At 46.7% G+C, this 16,272-nt stretch overlaps 1 protein-coding gene across 1 annotated transcript in view; it reads left to right on the forward strand.

The window, feature by feature from the left end:
- LOC146868565 (ficolin-2-like) overlaps positions 1–16,048 on the forward strand; it is a 426,529-nt gene extending 410,481 nt beyond the window's left edge. The window contains exon 10 of the mRNA XM_085611308.1: positions 15,397–16,048. Within this exon, the coding sequence (XP_085467434.1) occupies positions 15,397–15,644 (248 nt within the window). The 3' untranslated portion in view covers positions 15,645–16,048. The remainder of the gene's footprint in view (positions 1–15,396) is intronic.
- The last annotated feature ends 224 nt before the right edge of the window (positions 16,049–16,272 follow it).

Below are 16,272 nucleotides of genomic sequence, written 5' to 3' on the forward strand. Positions count from 1 at the left end.
GTCCCCTATGTGTGGGTGTGACAGGGGTGATGGGCAACATAAGCCCTGTGAGTGGGGGTGGCAGGGGTGATGGGCAACATAAGCCCTATGGCTGGGGGTGGCAGGGGTGATGGGCAACAGGTCCCCTATGTGTGGGGGTGGCAGGGGTGATGGGCAACATAAGCCATGTGAGTGGGGGTGGAAGGAGTGATGGGCAACAGGTCCCCTATGGGTGGGGGTGGCAGGGGTGTTGGGTAACAGGTTCCCTATGTGTGGGGGTGGCAGGGGTGATGGGCAACAGATCCACTATGGGTGGGGGTGTTTGTGGTGCTGGCCATGCAACCCCTATGGTGGGCTGTTAGTGGCCAGGATGTGGATCCCCTGTGTGTGTGTGCCATTTTGCGCGTACGTGTCTTTTGTTTGTGTTGTAGGTGTCTGACTTACCGTCTGCGCCGTCGGCGTCGGTCCCTGAGCCGGTCATAGATGTAGAGTACTGGTATGACCTGCACGATGGGATTCATGATGTGTTCGTGTCGTACACGCTGCTTGTTGCTCCGTCTCGTACCCGCTGCAAGCTGGTCCGTCTCGTAGCCGTGTATTGATTTGTGGCGCGAATCGTAGCTGATATGCTTCTTTTCCGGGTGCTGTGACGTGCCGTACATGACGACCCGTCCAGCGCATAGGAAATAAGCATCGTACTTGTCATGCCGGAAACTGCTATGGATACTGCTTCCGGGCGACACGGTTCCTCTTTGGGAGTTACGGCTCGGACAGAGAATGGGGCTTGATTCACAGCCTACGTGTCGGTCGTGTATTTGGCAGTTATGCGCATCGTACTTACTGTACAGGACGGACCGGCTCCGGGTACGTGTCGGTCGCAGGGTAAGGCTACGGACAGCTGTCCGACCGGCCATCGGAATCGGCCCCTTAGTAGCAATATTTCTCAAGGACAAAATAAACTGTAAGAAGAAGTAAAATATTGGACACATTTCTTGGCTTCACAGTTTACACAAACAATGTAACCTGGATGGAAATACTCCTATGACAGGCGACTGAGCCTAGGATGACCAACTGTTCCGGATTTGATGGGATAGTCCAGATTTTTTTAACTCCGTTCTGGCATGCTGAAACCTTTTTGTATCATAATATAATATAATTTCTATTATATTACATTAATATATATATTGATAAATACATGTCCCATTGTCGGTCAGTATGTGGACGGCAGTTAAAATTATGACCCCATCTTCACCAACTCTTTACTTCCTCTCCCTCTGTTATGATGGATGTTATGTGGTAGGTAATGCAGATCTTCTTCTTATAATTAGTAGGAACTGTCATTGTAGAGTTACTTCTCTGACTGTGGACTCTGCCATTTTTTATTTTTGAAAATCTAAGCATTTTACCTGGGTCCCAGGAATACTTTCGTGATTGCCTCATGTTAGTCTTCGCATAGGTATTTCCGCATCCATTACTTACAATATGATAGATGTTGCCCATCCTCTACTAGAAAATTGCATCTGAAGCACATTTTCAACATTAACACTCAGTAAATTTCTACTTCAAAACGTACCTTTTTCTGTCCTTTGAGTTATTTGTGTGGTGGCCCACTAATGTACTTTATTTTGGTGAGCAGTACAACATTTAGAAGGAGTAGTTTTGTTTCTGTAACTCCAGTTCTGTAGTAGGGGTATCTCTGTGATAGTCATAATCTAGTGAATAGTCCCGCCCATGTGCGGGGACCCTGGAGCAATAAAAAATAATCTCTTAAGTTGTCAAATCATGCAGACCTGCATCCCCCTTTAAGAGAGAATTTAATTTAAAGACAGATAATGCAGCCTATATCCACAGGCTACACTTTCCAGTACTTCAACTAGAAAATTCCACCAACATCCACAAACAGCACTGCCTGTCCAGCTTTTCTCCACAAGAGAAAAAACCCTGCCTCTACCAGCAAAAGCCTCTGGAATGATAGAGAGGAAGGAATGGACAGACAAGCCCCATAGGCTGCCATTATGTGGCTCAGAACAGGATACTGTGCCTTTAAGAAAACTTTCCAGAACTTTCCCAGTATATCAGAATGCACAGCAGGTCCCTTTTACTTTCAGTTCTTTTTGAAGGCGTAGCACGCCAGACCTGTAGCATTCCTTATATGAATAATCATCTCTCCGCCGGGGAGGAGGGCGGGCGCTTATGACTATCACAGAGATACCCCTACTACAGAACTGGAGTTACAGAAAAGAAACTACTCCTTCTGTAGTAGGGGATCTCTGTGTATAGTCATAATCTAGTGAATAGAATGGCAAGCCCATCCCCACACAAAAACTGCGGTGGAGAAGATACAAGACAATACCACTACTGTGCGAACAGATTTCGCAGCGAAGCCTGCCCAACCTGAGCATCTGCCCTGGCATCCACGTCCAGACAGTAATGCGCAGCAAAGGTATGGACCGACTTCCAAGTGGCCGCCTTGCATATTTCTGCAATCGGAACATTACGCAGCAAAAGCAGTCGTGGCCGCTTTGCCCCTGGTGGAATGAGCCTTAGGTTTACCCCCTAAGGTCTTATTAGCCTTTTGATAACACAATTGTATGCAGGACACAATCCACCGAGAGATGGACTGCTTAGAGGTCGCGAGACCGGTCCTGACTGATCCATAATTAATAAACAATTGGTCTGACCTACGAATATCCTTGGTCTTATCAAGATAAAATGTCAACACCCTCCGAACATCCAGGGAATGGAGAGACCTTTCTGCTGGCGAAGAGGGATTCTGAAAGAACGTAGGTAAAGTTATGGTCTGGTTGACATGAAAATCAGAGATAACCTTAGGCAGACATTTAGGGTGAGTACGCATAACAACCTTAGCAGCGTGAAATACAGTATAAAGTTCTTGACAACATAATGCCTGAAGTTCACTCACCCTGCGGGCCGATGTAATGGCCACTAGGAACGCCGCCTTCCAGGATAGGTGCTGCAACGAAGCCTTGTGAATGGGTTCAAAAGGCTCCTTCATCAGTCTGGACAGCACCACATTCAAGTCCCAGGAAGGCGAGGGAAGTCTGACAGGAGGAAACACTTTCTTCAAGCCTTCCAAAAAATCCTTGACCACAGGGATCTGAAAGAAGGAAGTCTGTGAAGGGCATTTCCTGTAAGCAGTCAAAGCAGCCAGATGAACCTTACTGGAATGGAAATTAAGGCCGTACTGCGCCAAGTGTAAAAGATATGGAAGGATGACATCTTCCTTACATGTTGTCGGGTCAAAGCTCTTGGACTTGCACCAGATACAGAACCTCTTCCACTTGTAGGCATAGGACGTCCTAGTGGAAGGCCGTTTAGACTCCTTCAGTATGTCCATACAATCTTATCGTAGATTCAAATGGCCATATTGCACTATCTCAGGAGCCATGCCGCCAAACTCAAAGACGAGAGGTTGGGGTGCACCATCTGCCCCCCGAACTTCGTGAGAAGGTCCGGCCTGCACGGCAGCCGTATGTGAGGAAGGAGCGACCGGTGAAGTAGGTCCGTGAACCACCACTGTCTGGGCCATTCCGGAGCAATCAGGATCATCCGAGCCCCTGACTGGGACAGTTTGATGAGCACCGCCGGAATCAGGGGAATGGGTGGAAAAGCGTACAGAAAGCTGTTCGACCAGTCGATCCATAGCGCATTCCCCAGCGTCCCCCGCTGGTAGTACCTGGATGCGAAGTCTCGGCATTTGCTGTTTTCGGCGGTGGCGAACAGATCTACGTCTGGAGTCCCCCACCTTGCGAAGACTTCTCCTAGTACTTCGTCGTTTATGACCCATTCGTGGTTTTCCTGAATCAGTCTGCTCAGTGCGTCCGCCTGAGCATTCTGCACCCCTGGCAGATGCGTGGTCGTAATCGTCAGTCCTCGGGCCAGAAGCCAGTGCCAGATCGCCTGCGCCTCCTGCGACAGAGTGCGCGATCTCGACCCCCCTGCTTGTTGAGGTAATACATAGTGGTTGTATTGTCCGTCTGTATCAGCAATGAGTTGGTCTGGAAGGACGGAAGGAAGGCCTTCAGTGCCAGGAAGACAGCTCTGAGTTCCAGGAAATTGATGTGGTACGTCGATTCCAACGGGGACCACTTTCCTTGAATCTGCAATTCCCCGGAATGCGCTCCCCAGCCGTGGAGAGACGCATCCGTCACAACACTCTTCGTGGGAATGTCCTTGTGGAAGGGAACCCCCCTGAGGAGGTTCTCCACCGAACACCACCACTTCAGAGACTGAAGAGCATGTGGAGACAGCCGTATCTTGTCGTCCCAAGAACCTGTCTTCTGATCCCACTGATCCTCCAAGCACTCCTGCAGTGGTCTCATGTGCAGCCGTGCGTGAGGCGTGAGGAAGATACAGGAGGCCATCGATCCCAGCAGTGAAGACACCTTCCTCACCATCGTCGATGGAGCAGTCCTGAGGTCCTGAGCCTTCCGAAGGAGTGATAACCGTCTCTCCTCCGAAGGTGACACGCTTGCTGACCGCGTATCGATGGAGGCTCCCAAGTACTGAATGCACTGGACCGAAGTCGGGACCGATTTGGACATGTTGACGTGTAACCCCAGCTTGTTCAAGAGAACGCACGTCCACCGGAAGTGTTCTTGCGCTTCCGAGAAGGATGAGGCCTTGATCAACCAATCGTCCAGGTACGCGTAGACAAACACCTTGTTCCTCCGCAGGTGTGCCGCCACCACCGCCATGCACTTCGAGAAGGTCCTGGGCGCAGACTTTAGCCCGGACGGCAGTACTGTGTATTTATAGTGATTGGCGCCGACTTGGAATCGCAGGAACTTCCTGTGCTTCCATGCAGTGGGCACATGGAAGTACGCATCCTGTAGATCTATGGCACAGAGCCAGTCTCCCCGTTGCAGCTGAGGGTAAATCTGATGCAACGATAGCATGCGAAACTTCTCTCTGCGAATCCATTTGTTTGCCTGTCGCAAATCCAGAATGGGCCTGAACTCGTTCTTGTCCTTCTTGCGAACGAGGAAGAACCGAGAGTACAGACCTCTTCCCCTTTGAGACAAAGGTACCTCTTCTACCGCCTTTTTTCTCAACAAGATGTCTGCCTCCGCCTGGAGCTCTCGCAGCTGAAACTGAGAGCTTACCGGCGGAATCGCTGGAGGCGGGCTGATAAACCGATGACTGTATCCATTGCAAACAATATTCAGCACCCACTTGTCTTGAGTAATTTTTCTCCACTCTGCCGGAAAAAATTGAATGCTTCCCCCCACTGGAGTGGGTAACGGTTGCAGGGGAAGTAGTCGCTCAGGGTCCAGACCCGGCCAGGCCCTTGGTAGTAGTAGCGGCCTGCTGGCCTCCTCTACCCCTCTGGTGTTTCTGGAAGGGTTTCCGGAACTGCTGCTGTTGGTGCTGCTGCTGTCCCGAACCCTGCCCACGCCCTCTGCCCGTAGATCCGAACCGTCTCTGGAACGGGCGCTTCTTCTTCTCGGCCTTTTCCAACCCGACAGCCGTCAGGGTCTCCGCCTCTGCCTTCATGCCTGCCATCTCATCATCCGCATGTTCACCAAACAGGGTTTCCCCCGAGAAGGGCAGATTGGCTACTCTGTGCTGAGCCTCTGGCTTGAGCGACGTCAGGCGCAGCCACGAGTGACGCCTTTGGTGGATGCCATGACAGTAGGCGTGCGCCGCCAACAAGGAGACATCCGCTGCCGCACTGATGACCTGGTTCGAAACCAGCATACCCTCTCGCACCGTTTCCAGGAAGTCCTCCTTCCTGTCCCGGGGCAGCAAGTCCGCATACTGTTGGAGGGACTCCCACAGGGCCCGGTCGTAACGTCCCAACAGTGCCCCCGCACTCGCTGCCTTCATGGCAGTAGACGCGGTCCCACACACCTTCCTGCCCGCCGAGTCCAGACAGCGGCTTTCCTTGTCGGGCGGACCCGTCGATGAAGGTGCGGTCGCATGCTGTTTCCTCGCCGCCGTCACGATGACAGAGTCCGGCTTCGGGTCCATCCTTAAAAAAGCGGGGTCCGAGTCCGGGGCCCGATACTTTTTCAGGAGCCGTGAGGGGGCGGATTTCGTCACCGCGGGAGTGAGGAACAACTCCAACGCGTGCTACACCAGTCCCGGCACTAGAGGCAGCAGGGGCGAGACAGGTGTTTTTTGTGTAGAGTCTCGAATATCGCGGACGTCGTGGGTGTCGGCACCGTCACCGTGATTCCCAACTTGGCTGCCCCCCTCAGCAGCACCTCCTGGAAGGAGACTAGATCGTCCACAGGAGACACCCTAGTCCTCGGTGAGTCCGACAGCGTCGGTGAGAAATCCCTGGCTGAGGACCGTGTGCGTGACCTGGACCTGTGCCTCCTATGGCGCCGTCCTGATGTCGACGACGACGACCTCCTATGGCTCCGCGACCTTCTCCTCCAGATGGATCGGGAGCGCGACCTCCTCGGCTTCGGCCTGTCCGCCGGTCTAGCCGGGCCCGGCGACCGTGGATCTCGCGGCCTCGGCGTCCCCTGCGGCGAAGTCGGATACCTGGGCAGGGAGACCGACCTCGGCGGAACTGCAGGCGGCCCCAACGGAGTGCGAGGTGGTATAGAACGAGGAGAGGGAGGTGGAGGTGGTGACGCAGGCGGTGGTGGCGGTGGTGGTGGTGGCGGTGGTGGTGGAGGAGGATTCGGCGGTCGTGGTGGCGGAGGTGGCGATGGCGTAGGGTTCCGAGGAGGTGTATACACCACGGAGTACCCCGATCCCGGCGACTTCGTTCCCCTCTTACTCCTGGCGTCAGGGCTCCCCCTGCGCCGTCTCGACATCGACCGCCTCCTCGACGTCGACCGCCTCCTCGACGTCGGCCGCCGCCTCGACGTCGACCGCCGCCTCGACGTCGATCTTATTGACGTCGATCTTCATGACGTCGATCTTCGTGACGTCGATCTTCGTGACGTCGATCTTCTCGACGTCGATCTTCTTGACGTCGATCGTCTCCTCGACGTCGATCGTCTTGACGTCGATCTCCTCGACGGCAATCGTCTTGACGTCGATCTCCTTGACGGCAATCGTCTTGACGCCGATCGTCTTGACGTCGAACTCCGTGACGTCGATCTGCGTAACGTCGATCGCCTCGACGGTGACCGCCTCGACGGCGACCGTCGTCTCTTTGCCGACGGCGAGCGGCGCTCTCCCCTCGACGGCGAGCGCCAACGCCGGGTCTGATCTCGCCGCCGATGGCTCGACGGCGACGTTGACGGCGTCGTCGCAGAAGATGCCGATGTCGTCGACGGCGGGCTGTTCAGCTCCTTCGACGTCGATCGTCGACACCGCTTCTCCCCAGAGCCCTGGGGAGATGGCGAACAGACCGTAGTCATTTCCCTCGACGCCACCGTCGACGCCCTCGACGTCGACGGGGAGTGGGGACGTTTGCTGGTCTTCCTGCCCCTGGGGAGCCCCCCAGAGGCCTCAGCATGGGCAGAATCAGCCCCTCCAGACCCACCTTGTGCCTTCAGCCTTCTGTCCTCCAGGACCTGGAGCCTGATCTTCATTCTCTCTCTCAGGGTCCTGGCTGAAAAAGAGCGGCAGATCTCACACTCCTCAGGCACGTGGGACTGGGGAAGGCAGACGATGCACACCCTGTGAGGGTCTGACTTAGCCTTTTTCCTTTCACAATCAGGACACTTGTCGAACAAGCCAGGCATGCTGACAACACCAGAAGGAAAGGACTTTACTAACACTTCTAAATCACTTGAAAAGTAACAAATAACCCTTGAAAAGGGAGAGCTCAATGCTCCAGGGTCCTGCTAGCAGGAGCCGGAAAAAAGAACTGAAAGTAAAAGGGACCTGCTGTGCATTCTGGGATACTGGGAAAGTTCTGGAAAGTTTTCTTAAAGGCACAGTATCCTGTTCTGAGCCACATAATGGCAGCCTATGGGGCTTGTCTGTCCATTCCTTCCTCTCTATCATTCCAGAGGCTTTTGCTGGTAGAGGCAGGGTTTTTTCTCTTGTGGAGAAAAGCTGGACAGGCAGTGCTGTTTGTGGATGTTGGTGGAATTTTCTAGTTGAAGTACTGGACAGTGTCGCCTGTGGATATAGGCTGCATTATCTGTCTTTAAATTAAATTCTCTCTTAAAGGTGGATGCAGGTCTGCATGATTTGACACCTTAAGAGATAATTTTTTATTGCTCCGGGGTCCCCGCACATGGGCGGGACTATTCACTAGATTATGACTATACACAGAGATCCCCTACTACAGAAGTTGATACATATCCTAAATAAATCTGCATTCGCACGATATGCACCAAAATTAATTACACATAATACAATTCAAACACACAGAAAAAAATCCAAAAGTTACACATTGCTATGATCACAGAGCAAAGCCTACCAAATAAATATATATTTTTATGACTTTAGTAAAGCTGCTCAATAATTATAGAATTTCAAATGCAATTTCATTGTTATTGCTTGCAACTGTGGGCAATAAAGGCAGTTATCATATTTTGCTATTATGAGCATGAGTTGAGGGTGTGGAAGTGGGGCAATTAAAATCCGTAATTGCCCCGCAACTAGGCTGTTAGCAGCCTCCTTCGAGAAACAATGAGAGTCTTGTAGCACAATGATCTTCTACAATCACAAGTATAACTTCAGGACAACGCTTTCTGACCAGTGTGTTGAAGAAAACTGCATAACCACCAATTTGACATTATGAAGGCGCCCCCTCCACTTCTTTGTTCTACAGACAATACCTTGTTTTCTTCCAAGCAACCATCTAGGTGACTGGCACTAATGAAAAAACCTACTTATCAAGGTGAGCGAGGGTCAGCATGCCTGACAGCTTTGCAACTCCTTGTTGCTTTTGTCGCCAGTCACCTATCAGCAGATTCACTACTCAGCCTGCGCAAACCTTCCATAATGCCAACACACAGCACTGAGCAGTTATCGGTACACAACACATTGAGCCAAGGACAGAATACTCTGCCCCTCAATGGGGGAAAAATGAGCCAACCTCCTTAAAAGAAAAAAAACAATAGATACGCCTGTTGTGTTTGAATGTAGAGGCTTGAGTACCTATCTTTAAGTAAGAACTTTCTGTATTGAAATTGACTGAAGTGTATTTACTGGGGCTAGGATAAAAAGCAAGATAGGATAAACAGCAAATTTTGATTGTATTTAGAGTTTCACTTTGCTGCATGGAACATGCATGTGATGACCAGTCACTCTCTTTCATACCCATTTCACTTTGCAGTGTGAAATGAACCTTGATATAGATTCCAAATAGACAAAAAAGATGTGCATCAAAAGTTAAGCCTGGAAGGGGACAATCAAGAAGATAGCAGAGGAACTATAGTAAATAATTTCAGACTTCTTTCAACTTAATCGAGGTACAGCTGACTCTGCGGTAGTCTGGGATTATTTTAAGGCATGCTTTAGGGGTGAGGTTCTTAGTTATGGTCTTCATGCACAAAAACTACGTAAACAGAACATGTTACAGCTGTTTACCCAACTGAGGAATGCTGAATTAGATCTTTCAGCTCAACTTCGGGCAGCGGCTGATCCTAAGGATAGCCTTGATAAGTTAGCATGTTGTAAGGCAAATATTAATCGAGTTTGGGCCCAGGAGATTTCGCTTACACATCATCTCTATAGGAGGCAAATGTATGAGTTTGGGGAATCGTCAGGGAGATATTTAGCCCAAAGAATATGCGCGAAAAATCAAGCATTAAAAATTAATTCTATCTATAACGATCAAAATACACTCATTTATGAGCCTCAGGCTATTATGAAAGTATTTCAGATTTTTATTCTGATTTATATAGCCAGCCTGATATTGGAGATCTTCCTTTTGATCTTGGGCTACCTGCATTAGAATGGGATAAGCTTGATCCTGTAGATGCGGAGAGATTAGATATGCCATTTTCTAGTGAAGAAATTGAGCAAGCGCTTTTTAAACTGCCTTCTGGTAAGGCGGCTGGGCCAGACTCACTTCCGACGGAGATTTATAAGGCCTTTTATTCGGAACTCCGTGAGGACCTGTTGAATACTTTTCAGGCAGCTAGGATGGGATTCTCCCCCCGCTCATGAGATGAAGCACATGTAGTTATATTCCCCAAGAAGGGGAAGCCTCCTGACCAGCCAGGATCTTATCGCCCGATATCCTTGGTCAATTGTGATGGCAAACTATATGCCAAACTTTTGGCAAATCGAATGGCTCCGCTCGTTGCTGGTTTGGTATCGCCGCAGCAGTATGGCTTTTTACCAGGCCGGGGCACAGTTGACCATATTAATGGGGTCATTGCACTTCTCGACGTCGCACAGGTCGAATCCAGGTTTCTGGGTCTCGTCCTGGTCGACGCCGAGAAGGCATTTGACCGGGTCTCATGGGGTTTCATATGGGAGATAATGGCACGGTCAGGGTTTGGTTCTGGCTTTATTTGTGCTCTTCAGATTTTCTATCAGACCCCTACGGCTAAGATATGAGCAATGGGTATTAAATCGGAGGAGGTTCAGATTAGCAGGTGGACTCTTCAAGGCTGCCCCTGCTCCCCACTTCTTTTTGCTTTTTATATTAATCCATTTATTAAAATGCTTGATCTTAATCCACAAATTCCCCCCTTTATAGCTCAGGATACGCAGTATAGCGTTCTCGCCTATGCGGACGATATAGCCGTGGCTACGTCAAATTTAAATATCGCTTTGCCCGTTATAGGACAACTAGCGGAGTGTTTTGACAGATATTATGGGTATAAGCTCAATAAGGCCAAGACACAATGCTTATGTACGGACCGAGCGATAGTTTCTGATACTAGGATAGTGGAGGAAGTGGTTTATTTAGGTATCAAGATTAGACCCAATCTGGATGATATGATTACGGTTAATTGGAAGGATATTTTGGATAAGACTAAATCTACTTTGGATTCGTGGCAGAGTCTTCACCTCACTCTTGTTGGTAGATCCAATTTGTTAAAAATGATTATTTTATCCCAGAGTACTTTATTTTTTTCGAGCTGTTCCTCTTCTGGTTCCTATACTTCAGATTCGTCAATTACAGTCAGTATGCGAAAAATATCTTTGGGCTTCGGGGAAGACTCCTAGAGCTTCACGCTTGATGACATTACCTTCCGCACGAGGAGGGTTGGGAATCCCGGATTTTGCATTATATCAGATCTCCTGTTTTCTCCTTAAAATGCGTATTCTTTTGACAGGTGAGGAAGTTGGTAATTTATCAGAAGCTCCATCGATCTACCAAATTGCGCTTGGCACGTTTGCTAAAAAATGCTTAATATCTGAGATCGACGGTAGCTATTATAAACGTACTCGGTTTAAAATGATCATTTCTGCTTTTACTGTTTGAAAATCTGTTAAAAAAATGTGTAATATTCCTAAATACACAATATATACTCCTCTCACTGCATTACATCTTTTACCTCCCATCCTCGGAGATTCAGTTATGCGATATTGGTATTCTAAAGGGATCACAAGTCTGGGGGATTTTATTTCAGAGGAGGGTGTCTGCTTTTCTTTTGATGCACTTAGACAGAAATTTGAATTGTCTAATAATCAATTTTTTTAATTTCTCCAGATTCGTGATTTTCTTCATAAACGCACTACTCAATTGACCTCTATTCGCATCATTGATGGTGTCAGATCTCAATTACGAATAGGATCTATTTACCAAGTGCTTTTAGCATGTAGATTAGATGATCTTGACAAAACAAATGAGAAGTGGAGATGTCGGCTATTATCTTCGTCTATTAGTATCCAAGATTCTATTAAGATTGCTCATATGGTTTTTCATTCTGCCTCTCTAAAGGCTCAACATTACAAAACCATCTTTAACTTATACCGCACTCCTGCGGTGATGATGAAATGGGGTAGTTCTTCTCAATTTCCTAATTCTGGGGAATGTTTTCGTTGTAGAGCAGGTAATGCCGATATAGTACATGTTTTTTTCTCCTGTCCTTCTTTGTTACCTCTTTTTAATCAATTTACAAATTTTTTGTTCTATGTTCTTGGCAAACCTATATCACTGTCTGCAAGTATGATCTTATTAGGGATAGGGGGAGACGTTGCTCATGGGCATCCTTTTTTGAATTTAGTTATTTTCTTTTCATTATAGCAGCTGTAACACGATTATCAATAGCTACAGACTGGATTCAACCTCAGGCGCCGAGTCTTGATTTGTGGCGTACCAAGTTATTTAATTTGTATAATTTGGAAACTAGTATGTATCTGCTTAAAAAAACTCGTAAAAGGAAATTTGGCCTTGATATTTGGCGTCCGTTAAAAGATTATTTTAATGATTAATTAACTTTTTTTTTTTGTCCTGCTATTTGTGATGTGTATTATATAGGGGGGAAGAAAAACTCTTGTCTTGTATTGATATGATATGTTTTTTTTACTGTGGAACATTAATAAATAAATAAATTTAAAAAAAGGAACTATGGTAAATCAAATTTTGTAATCTCAAAAGAAAGTAGAAGCTGCACAGACTAACTAAGTGAAACAGATTGTCCCCTGGTGCAGCATACATTTGCTCCACCTTTACACGTCACAAATAAATAACAATTTAATGACATAAACATGCATTTAGAACATGTTTTGTGTGGTTTAACTACTAATAGAAAGTGTTGCACTTGACATTATTATTAAAGTGCACTCACTGTAGGATTAGAGACTTTACTCGTAATGTGTAACTTAACCATGTCAAATGATATATTCTTTGAAGTCTTGATGGATAAAACGTCATTACTTAGTAGACATGTATTCTTTATAGAAACAAAATCGATTTACATAATGTGCGTCTTAATACATTAAATGGCATTTACTGTTTAGATGTTTGAGTAGAAACTATCCTCATGTTTTGACATTTCATTGTAATTAGGAACAAATTATGATTTATGTAATATGCGCACTGTTTCATATGTTGCATACAAATGTAGTTCTGAGACATACTTACACATATTCTTTTTTAGCTTTTACTGTATGACACATATAAGATTAATCTAAAGTACTGACAATTTACATTTACTTGTGTTTAAATCTGCACATGCATGTTAAATGTACCCCATTGAATTAATACCCTTAAGTTACCTTAAGTATGCCTATATTCCATGCTGCATAAATACTGTTTTTCATTTTCTGATGACATTACTTTTCTTGTAGGTGCAATTCTCATGATTGCTAGTTGAAGAATAGATACATTACGGTACTATTGATAGAGTGAGAGCCTGAGTAGAAGAACTTGATGAACATGGAGAGCCAGCGCGTTATCTGAAAGGCCAATTTAGCACTTTCACAGCATAGCTTGAGTGTGAAAGGACAAAGTTTTCCAGTGTAGGATTCTTCACAATTATTGCAGTCTACAACATGAGAACGAAAGAGGACAATGTTACCCCTGATGATGCATACAGTGGGGTGTTGCCTAAGAGACTCCTGTGTCATAATTTTGTATTCACACTGTCTGAGATCAGATCTCTCTCAGAACGCTTTCAGAACCTTTCCGGACCCCTTAGTCACAATTGGTATTCACAAAAGGCATTTAGTAGTAGTAAAGTTAGGACTCCTAACTTTACCTCTACTAAACTGAGATAAAATCTTAAACTTTCTCTTTTGGTATTCAAAAAGGCATTTAGTAGTAGTAAAGTTAGGACTCCTAACTTTACTACTACTACTAAATGCCTTCTGTGAATACCAAAAGTAGTAAGTTTAGGATTTTATCTCAGATTAGTTCTGTGAATCGGCCCCTACCTGCTTTTCAACTCATGAAAAGATATGATGATGATAGCCCCCCCTTGAAACACATCCCCAAGATAAGAAATCCCAAGTTGATCCCAATGCAGAAAGCCCTCCAAACCCGACACCTGATTCAGCCACGTTCCACGCCACAGAAGGGGTCATCCCAGTGAGGCAGAGATACCAGCCAGTGAGATGAAGAGTTGCTCTCCAACAGACAAGGTACACTTGCGTACAGGAAGACAAGGTGGTTGGTACGCGTGCTCCCTATCAGATCAAGCATCCCATCCATTCCCAGTGTATGTATCTCCAACTGATAGGCCGGATCGTACCACCCCTCGGTGAACCATTTGTTGACTGAGACCAGATGTGCTGCTAGGTAATATAGGTAGATATCTGAGAGTCCTAAGCCTCCGTTACAAGGAGACTCACACAACGAATGGAATGCTACTCTATGTCGGCCCCCAGGCCACACAAAACTGATAATTTTTGTGGTTAAGGAGTGAAACCATTTGCGAGGGATGAAGTATGGCTAGTTGCTCAACACATACAAGTAACACGGTAGAGACACCATTTTAAAAAGGGCCGCACGCCTCATGGGGTTCAGTGACAGAGTGGCCCAACGATTGAAGCAGCGGTCAAGCTGCAAGTCCAGACCTCGGAAGTTAACGGTCCAGGCCAGGTCCGGCATGGGAGACACATAGATCCGTAGAGATTAAACAAGTTGTGCTGATAGGGAATGCTAGGACACCAAACGCGCCTCAGAGCATCGCCCCTGACCTCCACTAAACAAGATATGCCCTTGATAACTTGAAGACCGGATGTCTCTCTGCAAAGCCGAAGAAGCTTAAGACACCGGGGACCTTAAATCTGAGGCCTATAAGTCACCCCTAAGGCAGGCCTTTCAATCTTGAAGGCAGGGAGCTATGTTATAAGTGTGAGGGTGCCCCTGCATGAGCAGGACACCCCTACAACCTTCGGAGTCCATTCACCCGGGTTGTAAGTGCATCCGCTATAACGATATATAGAGTGGCCATGAGTTATTACGCTATGGCTATCTCTAAACTGGCTTTAACGAACATGTTGGAATCATACCCCATGTCAGAGGTAACACCGTAAACGGTGTAGTAGGTGTGATTCCATGCACTGTAAAGCTCCTCCGGGAGGCCCTCAGTGCTCCCGGTACCAGTCTTCTAGACCCAGACAGCAAACTATAGCTGCTGCCGACCAGAGACACGATTCTGCCCACCTGCTGCTGAGCCAAGCTCAAGCAGGGAAAGGCAGGACAGTAGGTTTTCTGTCACAAGGAGGTGTGACCACCTCCCAGACATGACTTAGTGTAGTGGGACGGGGGGGGGGGCTTGCCAGAGCCATTAGACTACTTAGGGTAGATTATCTCTCCAGGAGGATAACAGGTATTTGTGATGAGTTTCAAATATTTTTGCTTTAAGCCTATCTTTTTCTTTCTTTTAATAAAGAGAGCCCAGCAGCTACCCCAACGATAAAGTATTGCAAAAAACACTACAAAATAAAATAAGAATTGCATGAGCGAAAGAGCTGGCAGCCAAAGCCAGACACATGGTATATTGGGAACAATAAATGCTATACCCAATGGGAGCTCTTCAAGAAGTTCTGATTTCCTTGCAAAGAAAGTTTTTCTTGTGATTGAACTTCACTGTCTTGATATCTGCTGTTATTATCTTTTCGTAGGTGACTCTTTATCGCACCAGAAGGGCCACGCCTTCTCAACAAAAGACCAAGACAATGATAAGCATGAATATAACTGTGCTGAGCGCTTCAAGGGTGCCTGGTGGTACAACGTTTGTCACGATTCCAATTTAAATGGAAAATACTGGCTGGGTGCTCACAGCAGTAATGCTGATGGCATCAACTGGCTGACGGGAAAGGGACATAACTATTCCTACAAACACTCCGAGATGAAGTTCAGACCTGCCTAGCAAAGTCTCAACAAAGACAAATGAACGACAATCTAATTTTAGAACCCGATTGTATTACTTTCAGTTCTCTACATCTTCAAACTCCTTGTTGCCCATCAGAGACACACAATTTTGCAACGTCACCTTAAAGACGCTTTACTAACAATATTTCTCAAGGACAAAATAAACTGTAAGATGAAGTAAAAATATTTGATGCATTTCTTGTTTTCTTTGTTTTCACTTAAACGATGCAACCTGGATGGAAATCCTCCTATGACAGGAGATTGGGCCTAGGATGACCAGCTAACCTGGATTTGATGGGATATTGCAGGTTTTCTTCTTATAATTAGTAGGAGCTGTCATTGTAGAGTTATTTCTCTAACTGTGGTCTCTACCAGTTTTATTTTTTAAAATCAGAGCATTTTACCTGGGCCCCAGCAATACTTTTGTGAAATAGACTCTCATGTTAGTCTTTCCATAGGCATTTCCATATCCTTTACTTCACAAAATGATAGCTGTTGCCCTTCTTCTACTATAAAATGACATTCTAAAGCACATTTTCAACATTAACACTCACTAAATTTCTACTTCAGAGCGTACCTTTTTTCCTTTAATAGTTTTCCTTTTCATTTCATTTTTTACTCTATGC

Source organism: Triturus cristatus, chromosome 1_2 (assembly GCF_964204655.1).
Source record: "Triturus cristatus chromosome 1_2, aTriCri1.1, whole genome shotgun sequence".
Classification (NCBI taxonomy): Eukaryota; Metazoa; Chordata; class Amphibia; order Caudata; family Salamandridae; genus Triturus; species Triturus cristatus.